The sequence below is a fragment of the Balaenoptera borealis genome, assembly GCF_965194805.1.
Source record: "Balaenoptera borealis genome assembly, chromosome: 8".
Classification (NCBI taxonomy): Eukaryota; Metazoa; Chordata; class Mammalia; order Artiodactyla; family Balaenopteridae; genus Balaenoptera; species Balaenoptera borealis.
In genome coordinates this window covers 122,357,557-122,384,065 of record NC_138865.1, presented here as the reverse complement: position 1 = coordinate 122,384,065, position 26,509 = coordinate 122,357,557, and the positions used below count along the sequence as shown (strand labels likewise).

The 26,509-nt window shown below is 54.0% G+C and overlaps 3 protein-coding genes, 1 long non-coding RNA gene and 1 pseudogene across 5 annotated transcripts in view; 3 read left to right on the top strand and 2 right to left on the bottom strand.

Moving 5' to 3' along the window:
- Positions 1-1,162: 1,162 nt before the first annotated feature.
- Positions 1,163-15,466, top strand: DPH7 (diphthamide biosynthesis 7; the record flags this gene model as incomplete). Its single annotated transcript, XM_082401932.1, has 11 exons — positions 1,163-1,738; positions 2,274-2,387; positions 2,495-2,628; positions 3,174-3,261; positions 4,751-4,845; positions 5,224-5,396; positions 8,178-8,231; positions 9,001-9,070; positions 9,190-9,255; positions 9,488-9,660; positions 14,941-15,466. Coding segments are annotated over 11 exons (1,995 nt in total), but the record flags the coding sequence as incomplete, so codon positions are not given.
- Positions 5,403-7,821, top strand: LOC309633302. The gene is made up of 2 exons (XR_014247414.1): positions 5,403-6,640; positions 7,754-7,821. It is a non-coding gene; the product is annotated as an uncharacterized lncRNA (long non-coding RNA).
- A 1,274-nt stretch (positions 15,467-16,740) lies between the features above and the next one.
- On the bottom strand, positions 16,741-17,416 carry MRPL41 (mitochondrial ribosomal protein L41). The gene has a single exon (XM_082401941.1). The coding sequence runs from the start codon at positions 17,298-17,300 to the stop codon at positions 16,893-16,895; it is 408 nt and encodes a 135-aa protein (XP_082258067.1). The 5' UTR covers positions 17,301-17,416; the 3' UTR covers positions 16,741-16,892.
- A 266-nt stretch (positions 17,417-17,682) lies between these two features.
- PNPLA7 (patatin like domain 7, lysophospholipase) overlaps positions 17,683-26,509 on the top strand; it is a 54,788-nt gene continuing 45,961 nt past the window's right edge. Inside the window, 8 exon segments of the mRNA XM_082400650.1 lie at positions 17,683-17,737; positions 18,993-19,024; positions 20,891-20,962; positions 21,122-21,209; positions 21,579-21,658; positions 22,997-23,088; positions 23,268-23,408; positions 24,840-24,999. Of these exon segments, the coding sequence (XP_082256776.1) occupies positions 18,995-19,024; positions 20,891-20,962; positions 21,122-21,209; positions 21,579-21,658; positions 22,997-23,088; positions 23,268-23,408; positions 24,840-24,999 (663 nt within the window). The 5' untranslated portion in view covers positions 17,683-17,737; positions 18,993-18,994.
- Positions 25,009-25,646, bottom strand: LOC309633300 (NADH dehydrogenase [ubiquinone] flavoprotein 2, mitochondrial pseudogene; annotated as a pseudogene). The gene has a single exon. The product of its transcript is annotated as an NADH dehydrogenase [ubiquinone] flavoprotein 2, mitochondrial pseudogene (transcript).

Here is a 26,509-nt window from a genome sequence, read left to right as displayed (position 1 = left end):
CACCCAGCCCCTGGTTTCTTTTCTCTTCTGAAGGCCCCGAACCTCTTGATTTTTGTAGCCACACATCTGAGAGCGTCTGCAAGTTCAACATTCATTCATGGTTAAAACGTGGGCCATGTTTCTTACCTGTTTGGAGCGAGGTGTAGGGGGCTGCTTGGCCTGACTGCCTTTTGTACCAGATCAAATCAAGATGTGTGGCTCAGCCATTTCAGGGTGTCCTGTTGCTTCCTGACCAACCTTTTCTGCTTCTCTGCTTCAGCTGCCGTCTGAGCTGCTGACTGGTATCTGTATCTCTAGCGATAGAAACCACTTTAAAAACCACAGGCTAACTACCCAGGTATCCATGTGGATTTCAGTCTTGTCCCATTTCCTGGAGCTGCCATGACAAATTATCTCAAGCTGGTGGCTGAAAACAATGTATGGTCTAGGTCCTAGAAGCCAGAATTCTCAAATCAAGGTGTGGGCAGGGCCATGCTCCCTCTGAAGGCTCTAGGGAAGGTTTGTTCCAGGCTCTCCCAGCTTCCAGCAGCCTCAGGCAGTGCTTGCCTCTTAGAGACCTACCAGTCTTTACATTGTCTTCCGTTGGTGTCTAACAGACCACATCTCCCCTTCCTAAGGATGCCAGTCATACTGGATTAGGGCCACCCTAATGACCTCATTTTAACTGGAGTACCTCTGTAAAGACCCTGTTTCCAAAGGTCACATTCTGTGGTACTGGAGATAAGACTTCAACATATCTTTTTCGGGGACACAATTCAATCCATAACAATATCAGACAATTGCCTTCCCCAAACCTGTTCTGTAGAGTTCACTGACTTTATTGAATGCTGTCGGCACATACTTGGTTTACTAAATCAGATCGTGGCTGTGCTGGGTGTCCTCCCCTTCATCCTAAATCTAACTGGCACACAGACCCCTGCCCCTGGGGTTCAGACGCTGGCTCTTCTCCATGCCCTCTGTCCACCTTCCCGTCCACCACCCGTGCTTGGGGCCCTGTGGCCGACCCTGTCTCCTTTCTCTGCTGTCCTGGCAGGCAGATGTGCGCCCACCGATGCGCCGCGCTTCCTGCCCTATGGGCAGCTCCTTGGGGTGGACATGACCAGGGAGAGGGAGGGCAGCCCAGGCCCAGCCCTTTTGGGTCAGACCCTGAACTCTGCTCCCTGGACGCCCAGGCCCCTTGCACACCCCACCTCCATGCCCTGCTTTCCTCTGCTCCCCCTTCAGAGCCCAGCTCGCCCGTGACTCTTGTGCTGGACGCTTGGCTGTCCCCTCCCAGGCCCGCGTCTCGCCGCCACGGCAGTGGGCGCGCCGTGCCGTGGCACGTGGGTCCAGTCGAGGTCCCCCGGCCGGCAGGGGGCGTGAGATCTCGGCCTCACGCTGGCGTCCACGGGGGCCGGAAGTCCCTCCCCGGAAGGCGTCATGGGGACGACGGCGGAAGTGGGAGAAGTACCGCCCCTTGGGCTGTGCACCTTCTTGGCGCCGCGGGCGCGGGGACCCTGCTGTCAGCCTGGCTTCCTCACTTCTCCGCCGCCCGCTGTCCGCCACCCCGGTCGCCGCCGCGTCCTTCTCCGAATGCTGGGCGGCCGGCAGTCGCGTCCGGCTGTTGCAGGCGGTGGACACGGAGCACACCGTGGACTCGGTGGAGTGGTGCCCGCTGGAGGGCTGCAGGCACTTGCTGGCGTGCGGCACCTACCAGCTGCGGAAGCCGGAGGACCAGCCCGCCGACCCGGAGAGCAAGGTGCGCGGGGCCATCCTGGCCTAGGGAGGTCTTCACCGTAGGTTTGCAGGTCTGCGATCTCAGGTGGCATTTCCCGAGCACCTAAAGCCCCAGACTCGAACTCCTCTCTCAAGAAGGGCGAGAAAAGGCTCGTGAGAGGCAGAGCCGACCACAGGCTTTGAGACCTCTGTGATCTGCTGCGGGGGAGGCTGAAAGGGAAAAAGTCTTGTGTGGAGTCGTTCAGGAGGTGTGGATGCGACCTTGGCCTTGTGGCCAGAATGTAGGTTAGAGACAGGGCATCCTGAAAGCGGGATGTCGTCTCTCTGCAGGCGTCGTCAAGGTTATGGATGAAGTCTAGAGCAAAAAGAAAATGGAATTTCATAGGAGCTGTACGTAATCTCTTGAAGGCATGTAGCTATGCGGATCCAAACCAGGACACTTTTAAGAGTGAAAAATGGCACCGGAGCAACAGGCCTAAGCCAGGACTCTCCCAGGCAAACTGTGCCCTGTGGGGACCGTAACTGTAGCTCCTCCCTATTGGCCCCCCCCCATTTAGAAGGAGCCTCCCATCCTGGGCCCAGCAGGGTTTATCCACCTACTCATTAATCACATACAAGAGAAGAGACGTTTCTCCAGCTCGGAAAATCATCGGTGCTGCTTCCAGGCAGAGGTCCGGAGTCTTGGCAAACCTCTTCTTTCCCTCAGTCCCTTTTCCCATTCCTTGGGTTCCTCAGTATTTATTAAGGTAATCAGAGAACACATTTGCATTTTTTGTAGAGTGGACTGGATGTTGATGAGCCTCAAATTCGTTTTGGTCGTCTCTACCTGTATAGTTTCAATGAGGACAGCTCTTCTTGCCCCCTGGTTGAGGTCCAAAGAAGAGATACTTCGGCGATCCTGGACATGAAATGGTACAAGTTTGATAACCGTTCCCCTTGTTTGGAATTTGTCATGAGTACCTAATTGTTTAGTCAGAGGAGCCTGCTGCCTGACAGCATTCAACAGGACGGGGAAGTGTCTGAAGTTTGGGTTCATTTCTTCACTGTGCTGTCCTGCCTGCCTGTTGGCACTTGGAGGATGCTGTAGACTCGGGGCTCGTTTCCCTTTTCAGTTTCCAAGCCCTACAGGTACTGTCAGTCTGGGAAGTGAGGCTAGTTTTCTGCTTCCTAAGCTGGGTGATCTTGTTGGAACAGAACTGTAAGCTCCAACCTGGTTTTGGAGCTGAAGTAAATACATTTATTTATTTATGGCCGTGCTGCGCGGCTTGTTGGATCTTAGTTCCCCTAACAGGGATCGAATCTGGGCCCTGGGCAGTGAAAGCGCAGAGTTCTAACCACTGGACCGCCAGGGACTTCCCCGGAGCTGAAATTTAAACAATGAGTTACTGGGGCGCATAGTGTTCTCCTGTACTCTGGCACATCCTGTGTTGTGACCGGCATGTGTGTTCTCTCCTCAGGTGCCACATTGCTGTGGCCGGCCATGCGCTCTTGGGAGTGGCAGAGGCTGCTGGGTCCATAGAGCTACTCCGCTTGGTGCGATCCGAGGTGAGTGACTGGGGCAGGCTTAGTGGAGGGTGGAAGGAACCTGGATGGAGGGGGTTTGGGAGGGAGGCTGTGCTGATACAAACATTTTTCTAGGACAGTTTCTGTTCAACGGTGAACTTTACCATAAAACATTCTAAGGTAGCACAGGGTCAATTTTGAGTTATTGGGTTCTGTATCTAACTCCAAGGGGAGGACACCTTGTGTGTCATCAGCAGAGGGGCTTTCACTGGACCTGAAAGTCCTGTAAGGAAAGCCTGGGCCAGCATCTTGGGTTGATGATGCTGGGGCTGAGGAGAGCAGCGCATTTACTGGGTGAAAGTGGCGTTTCTCATTGATAATTAGGAGAGCACGTGATTCCTACGTGTATTTTCCCAAGCATCTGACAGTGATCCTGTACCGTGCATTTGTAAAATGACCACATGTTGGGGGAGGGAGGGGACAGGGAAGGCATATAGTGGGTTGAAGGAAACAGCCCACAAGACCGTGCCCTGTCTGTGGGGGGACCCACTCTAATGTAGGTGCTGCAAGTGGGATTGGAGCAGAGGTCCAGCTGGTCTTGGATTCACAGCACCTGAGGGCTTGTATAGCAAGGTCCTTGCTTCAGGCCAGCTGAGAGCAGCAGCCCTGTCTTAGGAAAGAGGGAAGAAATATCTGGGGAGGATATCTAGAACCAGAGCTGGAGGCAGGAACAGGTAAACCCAAGAGAGGATGCAGCTGCTGGAACCCTGTTGATGGAGCTGAGCGCTGTCTAGGTTGCCTAGATAGTAAAACTTGGACCTCAGAAAAGAGAAACAGCATTTTAATGGCTAGCTGTGGCTTCTGAAAGAGAATCAGAGGAAAGTTCTCCTTGTCTCTGTCCCTGGAGGCAGTGGGGAACCCGCACCAGCGGTGCTCCCTGGAGCCTGCAGTAGTCTCCAGGAGGGCTTGGACAGCGACGGGTCTGAGAAGCAGAGACCTGCTTCCCCTGGGGTCACATGTGTGGGAAAGTCCTCCTTCAGGTGTGAGCGCTCCTGGAGGGCCTGGGCCGTCTGCAGTGTCCTCAGGTTCTTTTTTTTTTTTTAATTTATTTTTTGGCTGCACTGGGTCTTCGTCGCTGCGAGCGCGCTTCTCGTTGTGGTGGCTTGTCTTTGTTGCAGAGCACGGGCTCTAGGTCCACGGGCTTCAGTAGTTGTGGCACACGGGCTCAGTAGTTGTGGCTCGCGGGCTCTAGAGCACAGGCTCAGTAGTTGGGGCACACGGGCTTAGTTGCTCCACGGCACATGGGATCTTCCCGAACCAGGGCTCGAACCCGTGTCCCTTGCATTGGCAGGCGGATTCTTAACCACTGTGCCACCAGGGAAGTCCCTGTCCTCAGGTTCTGCTGTGAGTGAGTGACTGACACACTTTGTTCGCCGAGTAGATGAGGAAAGCATGGCATACCCAAGCCAGGGGAATAGTCTTCTCAGGGTTCCGGGGCTGTTCCCCTTTGATGGCGTTCTTTTCTCTCCAGCAGAACTCTTACACACTACAGCCGTTCTCCCGCTTTGCCCTGGAAAAGCAGTGTCTGGCCTTGTCCTTGGACTGGTCCACTGGGAAAGCCGGAAGGTGAGGGCCAGCGGTGACGGGCCTGTCCTTCCTCTGAGGGTCCCGTCCTATTTTCATGCAAGAGAGAAGGAAAGCCACCTCGTGCTAGCCTTGACTGTGGCTCCCCAAGCCTGGGCGTATCACTGCCAGTCCTCATCTGAAAAGAGTGTTTTCATCAGGAGAAGCTGACCCTGGTTTATTTTGACAAGCTACTGGTAGCTTTGGTCTCTGCCCAGGCAAGCCTCTTAAGAGGCGTGTCCCTGTACCAGGTCCTGGAGAGCCTCTCTGTGACAGGTCTTGGGGGCATAAAGGGTCACTGGTTGGGAGCCAGAAGAGGCGGTGAGTTTGGGTCAGTGGATATATTTCAGCCAGATTTCCCCACTGCTTCCCTGTGTCTAGGGCCGGTGACCAGCCCTTGAAGATCATTAGCAGCGACTCCAGCGGGCAGCTCCATCTCCTGCAGGCGTACCAGGCAGGGCCAGGAATGCAGGCCGTGGGCACGTGGCAGGCCCATCACTTTGAGGCCTGGGCTGCTGCTTTCGATTACTGGCAGACGGAAGTCGTGTATTCAGGTTGGTACTCCTCCGCTGGGCGCCCGTCTCTGAAGACTTGCTGAGGAGGCACGGGCCAAGGGCGTCATTCTGGCCACGTTGGGATCTCAAAGACCTTTTCGGAGAGTCTGTTTTCTGGGGCAGAAGCTGTAGTTGGTGTTCACTTAGCTGCTCCTCGGAGAGTGAAGTGCAGTTTGCTGCAGGCACTGCAGGGTCTTGGGTGGCAGTGCCCCCGGTGTTAGAGCAGCCCCCTTGGGAGCCGCTGCCCCCCGCCATTGCTCTGAGTGTTGGATGCTTCTTCTCACGCTCGGAAATCCAGTGGGAACTCCTTGCTTTCCACCTGGTGCTTTGGGTCCAGTATTGACTTGTCATGCATTTCAGGCTTGTCTGTTCCCTTTTGGAGTAGCTTATCTTCCTGGGGAAAGGGAAGCGTGAGGGAGAGAGAGGGCTGACTTCCTGGTATTGAGAGTGGTGTGTGTGGAGCGAGGTGCTGCCGTGGGAACGGGGTAGTTCGGGTCAGCTCCTTTCATGCGCACGGCAGGCCGGGGCACGGGTCTCTGAGAGAAGACAGAAGAGGAGCTGCCAAATTTGCAGAGGCAAGAAGCCGTCTGCGCCCGTATCCCTTTCTGCGTCCAGTTGCTGGTAGTGTTCTGAGCTCCAGGGCGAGACGGGGAGGCCAGGGCTGCAGGGCTGTTCTGCTGGCCTGTCAGGGTGCTGCACGATCTCCCTGGGCCCCCAGAAGCCCCTGCTGAGGGACAGCGGGCGCCCAGTCCAGGGCACACATCGGCCTCGTCTTGGCCTCTCCGCGGTGTTCGCGTGCCCGACCCCTCGCTCCCGCACGTTCTTTTCCCTGGGTCATCAACGCCATGCCATCTGGACTTGCCCCTTCTTCCTCTGGCTCCTCTCCCTTCTGCTTTTGGGCTCCTTTCCCTCTGACCACAGTGTTCGCCGTCCTCTGACCTCTGTCTGGATCCTCCTCTCGCTCCGCATTGCTGCTCTCCTGACTCACTTACTGTGTGTCTTCCACAAACACTGTGTTTCGGTGGTTTAACCAGACCTTGTTTCCTGAGCGTCTCTGCGTTGTCTCGCCAGCACCGCAGCGCTCGTGCAGGGCTGCTCCCAGCGCCTCACTCCGCGGGGCTCCGGCTGAGCCCCATGCGCCCCGTGCTGCCCTGCCACACACCCGCGCCTCCCTGATGTCCCGGCCCCGGGACAGGGTCTGCTCACCCAAATCACACATCTCTGTCCGCTCGCCGCTCCCGTGAGTCTGTGTCTTGTTGGTTTTCTCTTCTTCTTTTTAAAAATTAATCAATCAATTGATTAATGTTTTAGGCCGCACTGTGCGGCCTACGGGATCTTAATTCCCTGACCAGGGATCGAACCCGAGCCCACTGCATTGGAAGTGTGGATTCTTAACTACTGGGCCGCCTGGGAAGTCCCGCTCATCCTGATTATGATTTTGTGTTTAATGCTTTTCCCCTGAGAGAGGATCCTTTCTGGAGTTTTTGCTGTCACACCCTTGAACAGACTCAGGGGGAACGATAAAGATTTAATTTTTTGAGCTCTCATTTGTAGATTAGTTCTTCTGCCTTGAGGCTTAGCTAATTCAGAGCAAGGGTGTAGTAGGACAGTGATTTAATAATTCAACACCAATTCATTCATCCAGCAAACATCTGTTGAGCACCTCCTGCGTGCCAAGCACTGTCCTAGGGGTTCAGGAGGCATCCGTGAGCAAGAGACAGCAGTCCCTGCCTTCATTGCACTTCTGTCGCTTGCAGGGAGATAGACAGTGAACGCTAAGCGTAATATGCACCGTAGGTGACAGGTGCTTTGGAAAGGAGAAAGCTAGAACAGGCCGAGGGCATCAGGTGCTGCAAGCAGGTGCAGACTGTGCCATCACAGAGCCCGGTGTGTTCAGAGTAGCGAGTGGCCAGTCTGGCCAGAATGACATGAGTGAGCGGTAGAATAGAGAAGGCAAGATCAGGAGTCACAGAGACAGGGCACGGGGCCTTACAGGCCGCACGGGGGGACTTGGGCTTTTGCTCGGAGTGGAATGAAGCCATTGTAGGATACTGAACAGAGGAATGACATTTCCCGACTTACATTTTAAAATTTAAGAGGATCCGGGACTTCCCTGGTTAAGAATCCGCCTGCCAATGCAGGGGACATGGGTTCGAGCCCTGGTCCGGGAAGATCCCACATGCCACGGAGCAACTAAGTCCGTGCGCCACAACTACTGAGCCCGCGTTCTAGAGCCTGCGAGCCACAACTACTGAGCCCGTGCGCCTAGAGCCTGTGCTCCGCAACAAAGAGAGGCCACCACAATGAGAAGCCTGCACACCGCAATGAAGAGTAGCCCCCGCTCGCCGCAACTAGAGAAAGCCTGCACACAGCAACGAAGACCCAATGCAGCCAAAAAATAATAATAATAAATAAATTTTAAAAATAAATTAAAAAGCAAACTTAAGAGGATCCCTTCAGCTAATATGTTGAGTGTAGACTGCAAGGGGGTGAGGGTATAGGCTGGAGACCTGCCGTGCAGGTGAGGTATGAGAATGACTCAGGCTAAGGTGGGAGCCGTGGAGAGGAGGAGAAGTAGGAAGACTGCTTTGTGTGAAGGTCAGTCAGTAGGATTTCCTGGTGGAGCAAATGTGGAGTGTGAGAGAAAGAGGAGAGACTGGTGTGTAAAGAAGCCACACCAGTTCTCTTCACAGATTTGCCACAGAACGGCAGCTTGTGTTTGAGGCTCACACGCAGGCTCAGTGCCCGGATGGACCGACTCTGTGATCCGCTTTGTCACAGACCACGTTCATCCCCCATCCGTCGTGTCTGATACGGGGATCTGTGGTGTGCTCAGTAAGTACCTGTGGGTGGCTGAGTGGGGGGGTGGATGGATGGCTTATGGATGGTGGATGGATGGATGGATGGATGGGTGAATGGATGGATGGGTGGGTGGGTGGGTGGTAGATGATGGACGGATGGAGTTTCAGGCTGACGTGGTTGTCTTTTTGCTCCTTTTTGTCCTCTCTGTAGGTCTTCCTCTTCAGTGTTTCTTCCCTTCCCCTGAGATACCATGACATTCTATCTTGATGTTGTTTTTCTTCAAAGACTGGTTGTGGATCAGGGCACCAGCTCCCTTGTTCTTTCTATCCTTTCAGTTTCCCCCAAACAAGCACAGGGCTCTTTTACTGTAAGGTTACAAAGGGCATTTCTCTTTAAAACACATGGCGGTGTGTCAGAGGTTCCAGAACCTTACAAAGCCTCCTCGTCTGCTGCCTCCTGCACGCAGGTCTGTTCAGAGCCCTTCGACGGGGCCGCTCTGGTTCCTGGCATCAGGAGCCCGAAGGGTTGAGTCTTGTGTGACCTGGTCATTCTGCCCCCATAAAAGGTCTGCCCTTTTCCTACGGGAGTGTAGCCTCTGTCTTTCCCTTCTTCCCTGCAGGTGTCTGAAGACACGGTTACAGCACAGGGGTGACTGTTTCTGGGGCTCCCCTGCCTGTGGCAGCCTGAAACCCGAGAAAAGCCACCCATGGGAATTTCCAGACATAAACCCATTCCCTGAGAAACGGCCAGGTCCTGTTGTCATTGCCCTTCCTCATCAGTGGGTGTTTCTGTTTCCGTGCAGGTGGGGACGATGGCCTTCTGAAAGGCTGGGACACCAGGACCCCTGGCACACCCGTGTTCACAAGCAGGAGGTAAGTCACCGAGGGGCCAGTGCTCGGCGTGGGGGGCCAGCCCTCCGTGCCCCGCCGCGGCCTTCCGCGGGAGGAGCAGGGCTGCCGGGCGCTTGCTCAGGCTCACCCTTCGCTCTCAGACACTCCATGGGCGTGTGCAGCGTCCAGAGTAGCCCCCATTGCGAGAACGTCTTGGCCACGGGAAGGTGAGTCCCCTAGGGTCCGTGCACACGGGTTCCTCCTGCACTGTCGCTTCCTTTCCTCCTGTTGACCATTGTGGTGCTTGACTGGGCCGACTCTCCCCCCAGAGTGCGGGCGTCGGGGTTTGGGAAAGCAGCCGTGTCCTGGAGGGGAAGTGGGCCGGGTCTTCCGGGAGGTGACCCCTGCTGCCCCGGGGCCTGGCTTTCCTGCACGCCCTCCGCGGTCGATGGGTTTTAGCTACGACGAGCACGTTCTTCTCTGGGACACTCGGAGCGTGAAGCAGCCGTTGGCGGACGTGCCCATGCAGGGCGGGGTGTGGAGACTCAAGTGGCACCCTTTCCACCACCACCTGCTCCTGGCAGCGTGTATGCATGGTGGCTTTACGATCTTCGACTGCCAAAAGGCAATAGGTGAGTGGGGGGCCTGGGGCGGGGGCTCCACCAAGCTCTTCCTGCACCCTCCACACGTTCCCAGGGTCGCCCCCTAGGCCTTGCCATGATTTGTAACTCTGCCGACTTCAGAATCTCAGTTTCAAGCACGCTGCTCTCCTACCGTGGTTCTTCCCTGACCATCTCAATTATTTCGGTACCTTCTGCATTCAGCAGTCTGCTGGCCCCATTGGGACCTCTCCTCCAGAGGTGTTAACCACTGGTCGCTTGCATAACCATCCTTGTCCCACCTTTTGCCAAGTCTTCCTGCTTGCGGACGGCGTAGGCTCCATGGCCTTATGTTCCAGACATCGTTAAACTCTTCCCCTTGCTCCTCCCTCATACCCTCTGGGCAGAATCCAGCACTGATAAACCCCAGTCTGCTTATGCCTGAGCCACAGAACGTGGCTGGAGGGAAACAGCCACCTTGCGTGATCTCACTTCAAGTTTATGCTACTGTGGGTCCCTTGCCAGGCCAACCTTGACCTTTCTGTAGCCAGTGATTCTTCACTGTCAGGACTGTTCCACGTTTTCTTTTCTTAAACCCCCACCCCCTGCTCTCCCCGCCTCATGCATCCCTCGTGATCTCCCGTCCCCCTCCTCTGTACAAACAAGGGATCATAGGCACCTCCCATGGTGGTTCCAAGGTCAGTCTCCTCCCCGTACTGGCTGTTCTCAAGGGCTTCGTCTTCTGAATCTTCAGTCCTCCGTCTACTGCATCATTTCTGTTTACCACGTGAATGTGCTCTGATAGTTCTTGCTGTAAAACAATTTGCAAGCTTTTTCTTTTCTAGCATAGGATTTACAGCCACCAGTTGCCCTCCAAGCTCTGCTTTCACTGCATCCCATAAGTTGCTTCTTTTGCTTGTTTGTTTTTGTTTTTTTTTTTTATTCTTATTTTTGGCTGCATTGGGTCTTTGTTGCTGCGTGCGGGCTTTCTCTAGTTGCGGCAAGCGGGGGCTACTCTTCATTGCGGTGCGTGGGCTTCTCATTGCAGTGGCTTCTCTTGTTGCGGAGCACAGGCTCTAGGCATGCAGGCTTCAGTAGTTGCAGCACGCGGGCTCAGTATTTGTGGCACGTGGGCCCTAGGATGCATGGGCTCAGTAGTTGTGGTGCACGGGCTCAAGAGCACAGGCTCAGTAGTTGTGGCACATGGGCTTAGCTGCTCCATGGCATGTGGGATCTTCCCGGACCAGGACTCGCACCTGTGTCCCCTGCACTGGCAGACTGGATTCCCAACCACTGCACCACCAGGGAAGCCCTATTCCTGACCTTGATAGGGTCCCTGCTGGTTCCCACTTGGTTTGATGATATATAAGGACTAATGTGTGTGCTTAGTATTCATCAATCCATGTTTTCATGAGTATTTTTTAAAATTAGGAATTGTTGATTTTTTTGTCAAATGCTTTTATAATACCCATTGAACTGTATTATTTTTCTCCTTAGATATATTAATATGGTAAACTTTGTTTATGGATTTCCTAATATGGAATATATTCCTGGAGTAAATCCCACTTGGTTATGGTTTTGTTTTGTTTTAGTTGTCAAAAAGTTTTTTTGAGGTATAGTTGATTTACAGTATTATGTTTTAGGTATACAATATACTGGTTAACAGTTTTTAAAAGTTATATTCTATTTATAGTTATTATAAAATATTGGTTATATTCCCTGTGCTATACAATATATCCTTTTCTTGTTTTTGTTTTTGGCCACGGCATGTGGGATCTTAGTTCCTCATCAGGGATCGAACCCATGCCCCCTGCAGTGGAAGCGCAGAGTCCTACCCACTGGACTGCCGGGGAAGTCCCTGTACAATATATCCTTGTAGTATATTTATTTTATACATAATAGTTTGTACCTTTTAATCCCCTACCTCTATCTTGCCCCTCCCCCTTCCCTCCCCTTACTGGTAACCACTAGTTTGTTCTCTACATCTGTTTCTTTTTTGTTATATTCACTAGTTGTTGTATAGTTTAGATTCTACATATAAGTGATATCGTATAGTATTTGTCTTTCTTTGACTTATTTCACTAAGCATAATACCTTTCAGGTCCATCCATGTTGCAGATGGCAAAATTTCATTCTTTTCTATGGCTGAGTAATATTCCACTGTATATATACACCACATCTTATTTATCCATTCATTTGTTGATGGACTCTTAGGTTGCTTCCATATCTTGGCAATTGTAAATAATGCTGCTATGAACATTGGGGTGCATATATCTTTTTGAAGTTTTTCATTTGGAATTGCCAGATCATACAGTAGTTAGTTCTATTTTCAGTTTTTTGAGGAACCTCCATACTGTTTTCCACAGTGGCTGCACCAATTTACATTCCCACCAACAGTGGAGGAGGGTTCCCTTTTCTCCACATCCTCACTAACATTTGTTATTTGTGGTCTTTTTGATGATGGCCATTCAGACAGGTGTGAGGTTATACCTCATTGTGGTTTTTATTTGCGTTTCTCTGATGGTTGACCATGTTGAGCGTCTTTTCATGTGCCTTTCGGCCATCTGTGTGTCTTTGGAAGGTATGTTATTTTTTTTTTAGCGTGGTATTGGACTGTGGTAATACTTTATTTGGGACTTTCATTAATGTTCAAAGGAGACACAAACTTTCTTTTGTGCTATTTAGCAGCATTATGTTTGGTTCATGTGAGAATCAAAACCAAAAGTGTGAAAATTTTTCTTCATTTTCTCTTGAAAAATTTATATGCCGTTTGGATTATCTTTTCATTCAAGATTTGGTAAAAAAAAAAAAAATCTCCTGTGAGACTATCTGGGCCTGATATATTTTTGAATGATGGTTCCGTGTTAACTTTCTCTATATTTTTCTATGGAAGTTGGTTTGTTTATGCTTTATGTCTCTACTGGGGTCAATTTTGTTTTCCTTTTTCTTTCTTCTTTTTTTTTTTTGGCCACGCCAGGCGGCATGCGGGATCCTCCGCGCCCCCTGCAGTGGAAGTGTGAAGTCTTAACCACTGGACCACCAGGGAAGGCCTGGGGTCAATTTTGGTGAATCGTAGTTTCCTAGGCAGCTATTCATTTCATCTACATTTTGAAATTTATTTGCCCAAAGATGTGTAAAGTCACTTTGATATAAAAAAAAAAATTTTTTTTCTCTAACAGTTATTTCCCTTTTATCATGTTTTACTTTGTATACTTACGCAAGTATACAATATTTTTTATGTCTTTTTCCTTAATTAGGTTAGTTAGTAGTGTGTATATTTCATTTCTTTTAAAGAAGCAGGGTTTTAATTTTTTATTATAGGCATGTGGTTTCTGTTCTCCACCTCATCAACCTCTCCTTTTATCTTTGTTGTTTCTCTCCATGTGCCTCCTTTGTTTTTTTTCTAGCATTTTGAGTTGGGAATACAATGCACTTACCTTTATTACTTTGTATTAAGTGTTTTTATGTCTGAATTTTTCTCTGATTTAAGCACACTTTTAGGTTCTGATATGTAGTAATTTCATTTTCATTTTTATGAAGAAATTCTATGATTTGAGTTTGTATTTCCCCTTTTACCCAAGTGTGGTTTAGTAGAAGGTTCTAAAATTTCTAGGTGGAAGCAATTTTTCGTATTTTGACCACATTATTAATTTTGTTTTATTGCGTTGTGATCAGTGTTGCTTGTCCTGTTTCTACTTTATGGAACTTTGCGACTTCTTGTTGCCCAGCGTGGTTGTTCAGTTCATGCTGCACATGCACCTGAGTAGTGGATGTGCTGTTACTGGGTGGTAGGAAGGCTGCTGTGTCCACCTGGGGCGCGAGCGGGTGCTGCCACTGGTTGGATGTACGGCTACAATGCGCCTTTATTGTCCCAGCGACCCCCGCCTCCCGGTACCCCAGCGTGCACCGCGTGGCGCGGGGAGGGCTCCTGGGAGCTTCCTTCGGCGGTGGTGCCAGGGCGCCTCTCTGCTCTCAGGGGAAGCTTGGTGTCCAGCTCCTCTCTGGAGCTGCCTCTGCTCAGGCGAAGCCCTGGGTTACGGAGGAGGATCTCCAGGGCCCTGGTTGTATCCTTGGTGTGTTTCCTGATGCCAGCTGCAGCCAGTCCGCATCACTGCTTTTTCTGGTCGTGGTTCAGATTCTGATCACACTTCAGAGTGCAGTGGCATTGATCCTGCACTTGGGAGGCGGCAGTGGCATCCAGGCTAACTGAAGACTGAATGGCCGGCCACTGGGCCTGCCGGCTGGTGACAGTTTTCTAAGCCCGCATCCCCAGCTCACTGGCCACTCGTTTTCTGAGGCTGCTCTTGCCAGCCTCGGCCTTGCCCTGGACCCTTGACCACCTCAGGTTTGGTAACACCTCATTTCTTTTTCTGGTCGCATATTACTTTCTCAGCTGTGTTCTGTCCAGAATAAGGCCGGGCCTTTGCCCGTCCTGCCCTCCGTCTTCAGAGTTGCCATAGCAACTCACCATAAGGAAAGCTGCTCACGCTTCAACTCTTCAGTGAGTTACTCCCTTTCCAACTCAAGTCCAAACTCTCTAATGCAGCATGCCGAGCTCTGCATGACAGGACCCTTCTGACATGTCGCTAGTTCCTAATGACACCTCAGCCACGTCCACTCATGTGTGGTTCCTCACACACGCCGGGGTCTTTCCACCTCTGTGCTTTACACGTGCTGTTCCCTTCATTTCTCATACACCCCTTTCCCTCCATTTGGGTCACTCATTTTTCCTTTGCTTTTAAGTCTTAACAAGAAGCTTCTGCCAAGTCCTAAGGGTTCAGATTCGGGTTAGGGTTAGGGTTAGCTCTGTAGGGTTAGGGTTAGGGTTTAGGGTTAGGGTTAGCTCTGTAGGGTTAGGGTTAGGGTTTAGGGTTAGGGTTAGCGCTGTAGGGTTGTGGTACAGGGTAGGGTTAGGGTTAGCTCTGTAGGGTTGTGGTACAGGGTAGGGTTAGGGTTAGCTCTGTAGGGTTGTGGTACAGGGTAGGGTTAGGGTTAGCTCTGTAGGGTTGTGGTACAGGGTAGGGTTAGGGTACGGGTTAGGTTATGGGTTAGGGTTAGGGTACGGGTTAGGGTACGCGTTAGGGTTAGCTCTGTAGTGCAGGCTGACTCCTCTCTCAGGAACACAGAGTGCATTCCCTGCAGGATAATGGTCTGTGCTTCTCTGCCTGTCTGTCCGCATATTGACAGTCCTCTGCGTGACACACAGTGGTTGCTCTTGGCACACTGTTTCGCTTCGAGGGTGGGTAGGGCCATGGGTGGGGCTGATGAGATCAACCTTGGGTAAGTTTCCCGTGTCCTCCTGTCTCTCTCCAGAGGAGAATCAGGAAGTGCTCCCAGTCACTCTGTCCTACACCTTGCCCAACTCGCTGGTGTATGGAGTCGACTGGTCCTGGCTGTACTTCCGCCGCTTGCCGCAGACCCATCCGTCATTCTGCTTGGGGTCCTCTCCTGGCAGCGACCCAGGAGGCAAAACAGCAGACCCAGTCTGTTCCCTGAAGGATGCGGCCCAGTCGCCAGCACCCTGTTTTGAGCGTTTAGCTGATGCTGATGGAGAGGGTGGTACCAAACGCCAGAGTGGAGGCAAGCTGAAGACTCCTCTCCAGCCCTTTGCAGAGGACAAGGACGGCGGCCAGCTGCGTGCCTCAGGGGTCCAGATCTGTGAGCGTGGCCACTCTCTGGAGGCAGCTGACTCTGACGTCAGCCTTGTAGCCACTTGCTCCTTTTATGATCATGTTCTTCACCTCTGGAAGTGGGAGAACAGCTGAGCTAGGGCAGTTACTTGGTTTGACATCATAAAGACCATTTCCACCAATAAAACCAAGAGTATGTCTTTATCTTTTCTGAGAATGAAGTGTCCTCAGACCATCTCACTGAGATTCTGGTTGCATGCAGTTTTTCTGTATAGGGCTCAGTGCATCTTATGGAATCTCCAGGTAGGCAGTCAGAAAAGCTGCTGGCCTCTTAAATAAAGCTTATCTGCTGGGGCCCTTCAAAATGGTGATTCGGTGGCAGCAGGGGGCAGGGTGTGAGTGGGGCATGGTTCCCAGCTCCGTCTTGTCAGTTTCCTGCGTTTCTGACTTTCAGTTCTTCATACTTATTTAAGCAACTATTTATATTAACTAAAAGGAGTGGCTTTTTTTTTTTAAGCTACTTTAAAACACCAGAAGTAGTTTTGTATGAACATTAAAAAAGCTCATGTCATGGCACCAGAAGTGCTTGTATAGCCTCCTGTGCAGATAAGCAAAAAGAAGTGTATACACGTTCTGAGTTGCTTTAGCATGTCATGAACTTGAAATATGTTGTCATATGCTGAATTAGTGATACTTCCTCACTGTGGCTTCAGTAAACCAAGTAGCTTCCAAACCTGGACACGGTTTAACTCCAGGAACATAACTGGGTTTGTGACTGATCTGACTCCCATAGATCAGTTCCGCCTTGCCTCTCTGGAAGGAGCAGATGTTGAAGTATAGGCCACTGTGGAATCTGTCACTCCTCAGCATCCACTAATAAATACAATAGATAGGTGTTCTGCGTCAGAAAACACACACCTCTATCCTTTGCTTTCTTATTGTCTGATGGTACAACACTGTGTGCCAGTACAGGTCAGAATGTGTTAATGCTGAACCTTCCTCCAGAGTTTATTTTGGGATATTTCACTTAAGGGTCAGTTAAATATGAAACAGAATTAGAATCTGAGGGATTATGCACTGAAACAGGAAAACACAAGGAGGAAGGAGACTAGAGATTACTAGGGAAATACGAGTTTGGCATCAGCTTCCTGTGTGGTCTTATCTTTAGGTTTACCCCAAGGGGGGCTGTCTCACCTGACTCCCCAAAATAAGCTGCTTTGGAACCCATAAATATTCTCACTGGTGGTTCCTTGGGGTGAATTGTGGGGGATGAATTAACCAGTGCTGTCATGTGGCTGGATCTGCCTTGTGAATTCTCTTTCTCCTGCAAGCTAAGCCACATGTTCTTGCCTACTTCCCAGAACCTGTTGGTTGGGGTTCTGGTTTGGCTGGAACCTGAGAACTTCGCCTCGGTCACTACGCCCTAGCCTGTTACATAGCACACTTTCCTTTTCAAAATGACCAGTTGCCCCGAACAACACTGTAGGGTAGCCAAGGTCTTTAATAGAAGCGAAACGAGGGCAACGCCTCCCCACCCGCCACCCGGGAACTAGGCTCAGCGAGGATAGGTGGAAGTCCTCAGTCGCAGGCACACCCGGCCGCCGCCGCCGCCGCCGCCGCCGCCGCCGACTGCTCCTAGCGCGGGAAGTTCTTGGGGTACAGCTGGAAGAGCTTGCCTTCCTGCGTGGGCTCAAAGCCGTACTTGTCCAGGCGCTCAGGGTCGAAAGTCCCGGCCTTGAAGTCCTTCTCGATAGCAGGTGCCGCTGTCTCCAGAAAGAGCTGCTTGGCCGTCAGGGGAGCTTCTGTGCCCTCCGGGGCGCGGTAGTTCACGTACGGCTTGAGCCTGAAGCCGGCCAGATCGGGGACCACCAGCTCCGGGACCATTTCCTTGACCTGCACGAACCTGCCGTCGCGGCCGTGGAAGCCGATGCCCTTGGCGCCGCGGCTCTTGTAGAAGGTGCGCGGGCCCCGCTTGCTGGTCCACTTGCTCATTCGGTCGGCGCCCCGCACCAGGGCGCGAGCCGCCCCGCTCAGGAGGCCCATGCCGGGGCCCGAACGACGCGAACGCTCTCCGACTCCCGGGCACAGCCACGCGGCCCCCGGCACCGCAGTGCTCCGCTTCCGGCGCCCACGGCAGCTTCCGACACCGCCTAGCCCCCGCGCCAGAGCAAGAGCAGCTCCGATTAGCTGCGGCGCGTCCAATGTGCAGCCTTGGCCCTGCGGGGGGGGCGGGACCTGTGGGGGCCTGGCCAATGATCGGGGAGATCCCGCGTCCGGGCGGGGCGTCGGGAGCGCGGCCGTGTGGGGCGGAGCTTCGAGGCGAAGTGCCGGTCGCCGTGAATGCGGACGTTAGGGGCGGGGCTTCGGGAGGAGTGACGGGAGTGCCGAGTGTCGGGGGCGGGGCGTCAGGGTGGAGTGACGGGAGCGCGGGCGTCGGGAGCGCGCGATCCCGGTGAGTCGCCGCCGAGCGCCCCGAAGTGGTAGGCCTGGGGGTCCGGTTCTGTGAGCAGAGGTAGCCATCCCCTCCCCCAGCCATCGCCGGGACGTACACTGCCCCACAGGGCTGTCGCCGGCGACGCACCTCAACCCAACTGCCCCCAACCCCTACGGCCCCCAACCCGACGCCTCCCAACCCTACTGCCCCCAACCCCGACTGACCTCAACCCCGACTGCCCCCGACCCCGATGCCCCTCAACCCGACTCCCCTGCAGCTGGACGCCCCCCAACCTGACTGCCCTCAACCCGACGGCCCCATAATCACTGCTCTCCAGCCCTGCACCCTAACCTCCACGCCCCCCTAACCACCATCTTCCTAACCTCGATGCCCCCAACCGCGCCGCCCCCGGCCCCCCAGTTCCCCTGCGCTCTGTCTCCTTCCCTCCCGCCCCCTGCGCTGTGTAGCATGTGCAGCAGCTGAAGGCGGTTCGGTTGTGTGGCAGGTGCCGGGGGCTTGAGCTCTGTCGCCTGAAAGCCTGGGGGGCGTGGGGAGACCGCCCTGGTCAGGGCTGCGCCGCAGAGCTGGGGTCACGGCGCTGCTGGTCCTTGAGGAGACATCTGAGAAGAAAGGGTTTCCCACGGGGCCAGCAGGGGCCTTTGACCAGTGAGCAGATGCAGGTGACCCTGCGCCTGCCTCTCCCGGTGGGATTTCGGAAGAGACAACCCTCTCTTACTGTTGCCCTTCTAAGGGACCTGGGAGCCACAGGGTGAAGGCCCTAGACGGGGCTCCTCCCTGCGGCACAGAGGCCAGGTGCGCAGGGCTGGTCCTCAAGTTCACCACACCCCAGACCAGCACAGCCACCTCCAGGGCTCAGCCACACTGCGGGGGAAATCCTGTGCACAGGCCACTAGGGAGGGTCTGGCTCACAGCCTGCCGTGGCCACACACCCCTCCCCAGGGTGCTGGAAATCCCTGCTGCACTAGGCCTTTGCCCAGCTGCCCACACTTGCCCTCGACTGGCTGGGAGAGGAGCCCGGGACTTGGCTGCAGTTCTAGGTTCCTGGGCAGCCACACGAGGGCTGTTTACAGAGAGGGAAGGGGCTCCGATTGCTTGTGAAAAGAGCTTCTCGCCATGGAGAACACAGTTTTTCATCAGGGTTTTCCTGTCAATAGAAATGTAATTTAACGTGTACAGGAACCTGGGGAAGGGCTGGGAGGCGCTGCGTTGCACGTGAGCTTGAGGTGGTGGAACGTGTGCCCTCCTTGGAACCAGTCCCTCTTCTTTTGTTTCACTTGTAGCCATGGAGCAAGAGGAGGACGCCGGCCCAGAGGTACAGAACCTGAGGATTCCAGTGAGGAATCAGAGCCTTAAAATTCCCAGTTATGGCCACTTCTGGACAAGGAGAAAGGGTCCTTTTAACATCTGCCCCGCGGCAACTCCTTGAAGCCTGCTGCATGTGGGGGTGGTGTGTGGGGCCTGTTTTCCCCTTGTCAGGGCTGAGGCCCTCCCTCCTCTTCCCCAAGGTCACTCTTCTGAGTTCCTGCTTCCCCTTAGGAAGTCTGCTTGCTTTGACTTAGGGCCTTCTACCCGTGGAACATATATAGCCACATTACAAGGGCCTTTATCTCTAAACCAGAAATTTAGATGCATTAAAACAACAGTGAAAAGCTGGGAAGTCTGAGATGCCTAACCACCAGAGACTGTACAATAGGCCTGGGGCATCCCCGTGACCCTTGCCGTGCGCAGCCCTGGCTGCCCCCTGGGGTGGCTGAGCTCGGAGGGACACGCCTAGGAGGAGGGTGCTCGTCCTCCTGGTGGACGTGGGCCGAGCACGCGGTCTGGGCCAGCAGGGCCCGGACGCCTCACTGTGAAGCAGAAGCTCCCACTGCTTCCATCCGCCTCCTGAGCTGAGTTCAAAGGGTTGAGTTTTCTGAATCACTTCCTCATCCTGTCTTGATGCAACATTCTGCTTTTGAAATGCTTTTCTGAGTGCATTGATTTCCTTGGGTTTTCTGGCATCGAAGCTGTGTGTGATCCTGGCTCTGAAGGACCAGGCAAGCTGCTTTAGTCCTTGGCACTTGTGTAGAAACTTGAAAGGATTAACAAGTCCCCCCACCACTCCCCCAAACCCATCCTGTTCCTGCCTGCTTGGAAGGAGGTATGTGGGTACCGGGAGGAATGGAGTGTAGCTACTTGTTTGGCTGGTTTCTTCAGCTTTGGGGGGAATCTGCCAGCATCCTGTGTATGGGCGGCCCCAGCTGTCTGCCCACTCACCATTCCACACTCACTGTTCTCTCTTTTTTTTAATAAATTTATTTATTTATTTTTGGCTGCATTGGGTCTTCATTGCTGTGCCCGGGCTTTCTCTAGTTGCAGCGAGCGGGGGCTACTCTTCGTTGCGATGCGCGGGATTCTCATTGCGGTGGCTTCTCCTGTTGTGGAGCACGGGCTCTAGGCGCGCGGGCTTCAGTAGTTGTGGTGCACGGGCTTAGTAGTTGTGGCTCGCGGGCTTTAGAGTGCAGGCTCAGTAGGTGTGGTGCACGGGCTTAGTTGCTCCGCGGCACGTGGGATCTTCCCGGACCAGGTCTCAAACCCGTGTCCCCTGCACTGGCAGGCGGATTCTTAACCACTGTACCACCAGGGAAGTCCCTCACTGTTCTCTCTTACCTTCCTTTCTCTCTCCCTGGGGTCTGGGCTTCTGCAGCCCCTTGGTAACTCCCTCCCTGGGAGCCCTTCTCTGCTGTGAGCTGGTATTTAATGTTCTCAAAATCCAGTTGGCTCCTTAGGGTTTCCCAGCACTGCTGCTGTGTGGGCTTCTGTCTGCCCCGAGGCCAGCAGCACATGGTTCTGTTGGTGATGAGAGGGCACTGCGAGGTGGCCTTTGTACCCACTGTGGCCAGCCGGGCTTGCATCCTGAGGAGCAGGAAAGCTGAGGATTTCGGATTCAGATGCGTTAGCGATGCCTGGAGCGTTTGTTGTCGACACAGCACAGCTGCTGGCCCTGCCCAGCCATGCTGTGGGTGGCCCTGCTCCAGAGCAGGTGGGCTCAGGGGACCTCAGCATCCTGGAAGGTCGCTTCTTTCTGGAGGTCTCCAGGGCTGCCGACTTGTCCCTGACCCACAGCTCTGTTGTCACTCCTGGGGGAGCCAGGGCCGTGCCCATCCTGGCCCTTCCTGACTGCAGCCTTCTCCCCTAGGCGGGCTTCTGCCTGGCCACCCTTCGGTCCTGGGGTCTGCAGCTGACGGAGCAGCGTTCTCAGTCCACCTCGGTAACCGCCTCACTGCCCCCGGCTAACGGGCAGGCCCCGGAATCAGTGGCCTATTGCACCCTTGGCTGCCCTGGGTCCTTTGTGTCCACCCTGTGTTTGGGCTTGGGAGGGGCCTCATGGCGCCTTGCTGACGGGTGCTCTATCTGTGACCTCGCCCAGCTGATGGGTGTTGCAGCTGGAATCCTCCTGGCCCTGGCCCTCATTGGCATGACCATCTTTTTTGTGTCTAGAAGGGTTAACCGATTCCGTGAGTATCTTGCTTCAGACTTTGGCCCTAGGGGGACGGGGAGGAGGCCTTGAAAGGGTGGGGGAGGCGCGGGTGTTTTGAGCTCCTGGGAGCAGCTCTCAAGCCCGCGGTGGCTTTTGTTGGAAACTGCTGGCCTGTCCGTGAGGCTGAGCTCGTCGGATCCATGGAATTCGAGTCTGTTCTGACCTTCCTTGGCTCACGTTTCCAAGAAGAGTGGAGTCCCGCTTCCTCTGCAAGGGTCTGTCGCAGCCCTGGGACGAGGTGCTGTGTGACTGGGGGCGGGGCAGGGGCAGGACAAGCTCAGTGTGTACGCGGGGCTGCCTCGCGGGTCCCAGCCGTGCTCAGGCAGCCCCTTGGCTCCCCTTGCAGGACAAGTGCAGCCCACTCCTCAGTACAGGTTCCGGAAGAGAGACAAAGTGATGTTCTCCGGCAGGAAGATCACGAGGAAGGTGACTCGCGCTGCAGGCCCAGGCCTCCTGCCCCTCAGAGGTGTGGGCACCAGCCGGCCTGCGCCTGGGCGCTGCGCAGGGGCTCTGGGGCTCGGGGAAGGTCTGGGGAGGGCACGGCTGGGTGGAGGCATTTGGGGAGGAGGCCCCGTCACCGCGTAAGGTGGACGTGAACTGGAAAGGAGGACAGAAGCCCCTCCCTGGAGCGTCCCTGGAGTGTGGGGGGCAGAGGGTCCTGGCTCTGGTGCTGAGATTGGTGGTCCGCCCAGGATTTGGGGCCAGGCCCCGCGAGGGGGAAACTGCAAGGCCTCACTTGCCGGTGTCAAGACCCCCCTGGGGAGCGGCATCCGCGCCCAGCCCCGCCCCCTGCTCCCCGCGAGGGCAGGAGGCCTCGGCACACTGCCGGAGGCTGTGCTTCAGATGCACACTTGAAGCCTTTGCTGATGTTTAAAAATATCTTCTCTTTGTTACTTTTCTCGAGTTACACAATTGATTCGTGTCTTCGTGGAAACACTTGAACTGCCGCTCGGGGGTCACGTGGGCGCCCTCACGTGGCTCTTCCTCCTCAGTGTCAGGCGCTGTGAGAGGGCGGGTCGGCTGGGGCCGCTCTGGCGGGCGGGCTGGCGCGCAGGGCCACGTGGAGTGGCTCCCGGCAGGTCTCAGAGACACCCATGCGTGTGTGGTTGGGTGCGGGGCTGTCCGCTGGTGGTCCTGCTGAGGACTGGGCAGCGGCAAGCTGGCCCTGGGCTAAGGACAGGAACGTGGTCCAGTGAGGCCAGGACACCTGGGAGGGAAGGAGGAGTTGTGCTGACCGCCCACCGACAGCCACAGCTGACACCGTGGGGCAGATGCAGCTCGGGAGCTGAGGGACAGCAGGGGGCAGTGGCTGCCCGAGGAGTCTGGCCGGTGCCCGGCTAGGAGCCGGGCCCTCTGCACTCCTCGGCACCGCTGTTTGGGGCAGTCCAGTGGGCCTCGACTGTGGGGGAGGGTGAAGAGCCTCCAGACCAGGAGGACTGGGCAGGCACTCGGGTTGTCGTGTGTGCCAGCATGACAGGTGTGGGGTGGAGAGCGTCAGCCTTCTAGGCAGGGGGGACGCAGGGCTGAGGACTCAGAGCTCTCAGAGCATGGGCTGTCTGGGGACGTGGCCATGTGGTATCGCTGTCATCAGCACCAAGGATGGTTCCCTGTGTCCTGGGCAGGTGAGCAGGGTGGGGCCGGACCGGGATGCTGGTGTCAGGCTTCAGGCAGGCCAGGTCCTGAGGGCTGGGACCGACCCTGAGGCTGAGAGCTGGATCCACCGGCTGCAGGGTCCAGACGTGGCCTCCCCCTTTCACTCTGCAGGTGACCACGCTCCCCCACGCGCTTGTGGGGAACACAGCTGCCCCCCGGCAGCGGGTGAGGAAGAGGACCAAGGTGCTGTCTTTGGCCAAGAGGTACTGGGGGTGCCCTTCAGACTAGCCGCGTCTCAGCTGCCCTCCCCCGTGGGCGCTGGGGGGCCTGCGGACCTCGCGCCGCCCGTGGCTTCCCTGCCATGGGGTTCACAGCGCAAACACCGTCTGCTTTTGAGCCCCTTTGGGCTTCTGCTCCAGGTGCATGTCTCTCTGCTTTGTAGGATCCTGCGTTTCAAGAAGGAATACCCGACCCTGCAGCCAAAGGAGCCCCCGCCCTCCCTGCTGGAGGCCGACCTCACGGAGTTCGATGTGAAGAATTCTCACCTGCCGTCGGAAGTTTTGTACATGCTGAAAAATGTTCGGTAAGAGAGAAGTGGACACGGGAGGCCCGCCATGTGCCCTGGGGACTGGCTGTCGCCTGGCCTTCGAGGTGTCCTTTCCCTGTGGCCACCGTTGGTTGTGTCGACAAAGATAATGAATAAACAATCTATAATAGGAATAAAAAGAGTTTTATTTGAGCCAAACTGAGGACTATAGCCTGGAAGACAACCTTTCAGATAACTCTGAGGAACTTCCCCAGAGAAGCATGGTTTTTAGCAGTTTTATGTCTTGTCAGAACAAAGAACATTAAGCTAGTCAGGGATACATTCCTTCAAGGTTTCAAAAAAAACAGATCAGCAGGTACATGGTGAGTCAGTATGGCCTCGGCACCTGGGAAGGGAGTCTTATCATTGAAGGAGAACCAGCATTGGCATCCTAGAAAGGGAGGCATTTAATCTTTATTTTCACTTGGACGTTTTGTTGTTCTTGTTGTTGTTTAATATTTATTTATTTAATTTATTTATTTTTGGCTGCATTGGGTCTTCGTTGCTGTGCGCGGGCTTTCTCTAGTTGCGGCGAGCGGGGGCTACTCTTCATTGCGGTGCGCGGGCTTCTCATTGCAGTGGCTTCTCTTGTTGCGGAGCACAGGCTCTAGGCGCACGGGCTTCAGTAGTTGTGGCACACAGGCTCAGTAGTTGTGGCTCGCGGGCTCTAGAGCGCAGGCTCAGTAGTTGTGGCGCACGGGCTTCGTTGCTCCGCGGCATGTGGGATTTTCCCGGACCAGGGCTCTAACCCGTGTCCCCTGCATTGGCAGGCGGATTCTTAACCACTGTGCCACAAGGGAAGTCCCAACATGGACGTTCTTTACTTCTGGTCAATGTGCCCTTTAATAATTAAGCAGACGTACAATGTGTGTTTGATCAGCCACAACAGGCTATTCTATCTAGTGAGCATGAAGTGGGAGTTAACTCATGTGTAAGCCAGAGTGACCTCCCCAGACCCCAACATGTGAACATTGCTTTCATCAGTTGGGAAGGCTTCTTGCCATCGCTGCCCTCCCAGTGGCGAGTGGAACCTCCTCGCCGGTTCTTTCGTGTGTCTGTCTGCTTATCAGAGTGTTCACCTTCAGGGCAACATGGAGCGAGTGCGGGAAGTGTGTGGCTGGATGGAAAATTGAAAGTCTGGTTCCGCATTTCTCCCTGGAAGCCCCGACTCCTCTTTCAAGCGCTTCACTACCTGCCCTTGTTTATGCATCTGGTTCAAATTCATGGTCACGGCCTGAGAGCTCTCTGAGCTCATGGAACAGTAGCTGATGGAAATTCCTGAAGCTTAAGCCTCTGTCCTGCTGGTGCTTGTGCCATGGGCTCTGCAGCCCTGGAAAGCTCGCTCTGTGGTCTGGCCGGCAGGGACGGTGGCCTGTGTTCCTCCTCCCCTCCTTCCTGTAGGTGTCCCACGTGCACTGTTTCTTGTAGGGTCCTGGGTCACTTTGAGAAGCCACTGTTCCTGGAACTTTGCAAACACATGGTGTTTGTGCAGCTTCTGGAAGGGGAGTATGTCTTCCGGCCAGGGGAGCCAGATACCAGCATCTACGTGGTGCAGGACGGGCGGCTGGAGGTCTGCATCCAGGATTCGGTGAGAGCCCTCGGGTGGGGCAGGGCTGGGGGGTCTGTTGTGTTTTCACTTAGAGGTCTGCCCTCTTTAACATTTGTTAAGTTTTCCATTGAAAACTTAGTACCAATTTTTATTTTATTATATTTTATTTTATGTAGATAGGAGATTCATATTTTATTTCTCCAGTGGCATATTTACAGTTGAATATAAATTAAAGGCCTGCTTGCACACCAAAGCCAGGTTCTTTAGGTGGTTCAGTCAGAGAGGTAAGGCCTCTGGCTGGCTCACATGAGCAGCGTCCACTCCTTGGCCCAGGTTTTGGGGCTTTGCCAGCCTTGAGTTCATCAATAATTTCTTCAGTATCCTTAGGTGTCACATCCTCATAGTAGTTGTCATTTATTTGAACCATTGGTGCGTTGACACAGGCCCCTAAATATTCCATTTCTATAAGAGTGAAAAGTTTGTCAAGTGTAGTCTCCCTGACCTTTATTCCAAGCTTTTTCTGAGTGGCCTCCAGTATGCTGTCAGAGTTTCAAGCATGCAAGGCATAGTAGTGCAAACTTGAATATGATTCTTTCCAACTGGTTTTCGATTATACGTTGTATAAAAAGCTGCTTCTTCATATATTCTCATTGGAGGTACTTGTAACTTTCTGCAACCTTGTTCATAGCAGAGATGGGCAGCCATCCATTCTGCCTTTGGGCTAAATCCAGGACTGGAAGTACAGCTGCTGCTTTATGCCCTTCTGGGTAGTTTTTTTTACAGTTGCCTCTATCCTCTTGTACTTTTCCAGTGTGAAATCAAGTGGAGTATCTGGGTTATTCTCAGGAGTATCTCTGTGCACAGATAAGGCTCCTCCAGCTCCATTTTGCACCACTGTCTTATGCAAATTTCCTTACATGTCTTCCCCACTGAGCGGCGAGGGCACCTGTGTGGGCCAGCACGCCGCGGAGAGGAACGTGGTGAGCCAAACTATGGGCCTTCGGAGTGCAAAATTTAAATGTTTTGTTCCTTGGAGGAAAAGGCACATTGGACCACAGCTGCCCTTGGCGCAGGTGTGTCAGCTTCCGCTGCACAGGGGCTGCGCATGGTGGCTCACCTCTGCATTTCCCCAGACACGTTGCAAGCACTTTTTAAAAATTAATTAATTAATTAATTAATTTATTTTTGGCTCTGTTGGATCTTCGTTGCTGCGCGCAGGCTTCCTCTAGTTGCAGCGAGCAGGGGCTACTCTTCGTTGCAGTGTGCGGGCTTCTCATTGCTGTGGCTTCTCTTGTTGCAGAGCACGGGCTCTAGGTGCGCAGGCTTCAGTAGTTGTGGCTCGCGGTCTCTAGAGCGCAGGCCCAGTAGCTGTGGCACACGGGCTTAGTTGCTCCGCGGCATGTGGGATCTTCCCGGACCAGGGCTCGAACCCGTGTCCCCTGCGTTGGCAGGCGGATTCTTAACCACTGCACCACCAGGGAAGCCCACATCACAGGCCTTTTGCCGTGTCTCTCCCACTGCCTTGGAACCCCTCAGTGGTTGGGTATTG

Bases quoted from the DNA above. Each gene is read 5' to 3' on its own strand.
- MRPL41 (XM_082401941.1), bottom strand. From the start codon at position 17,300: ATGGGCCTCCTGAGCGGGGCGGCTCGCGCCCTGGTGCGGGGCGCCGAC.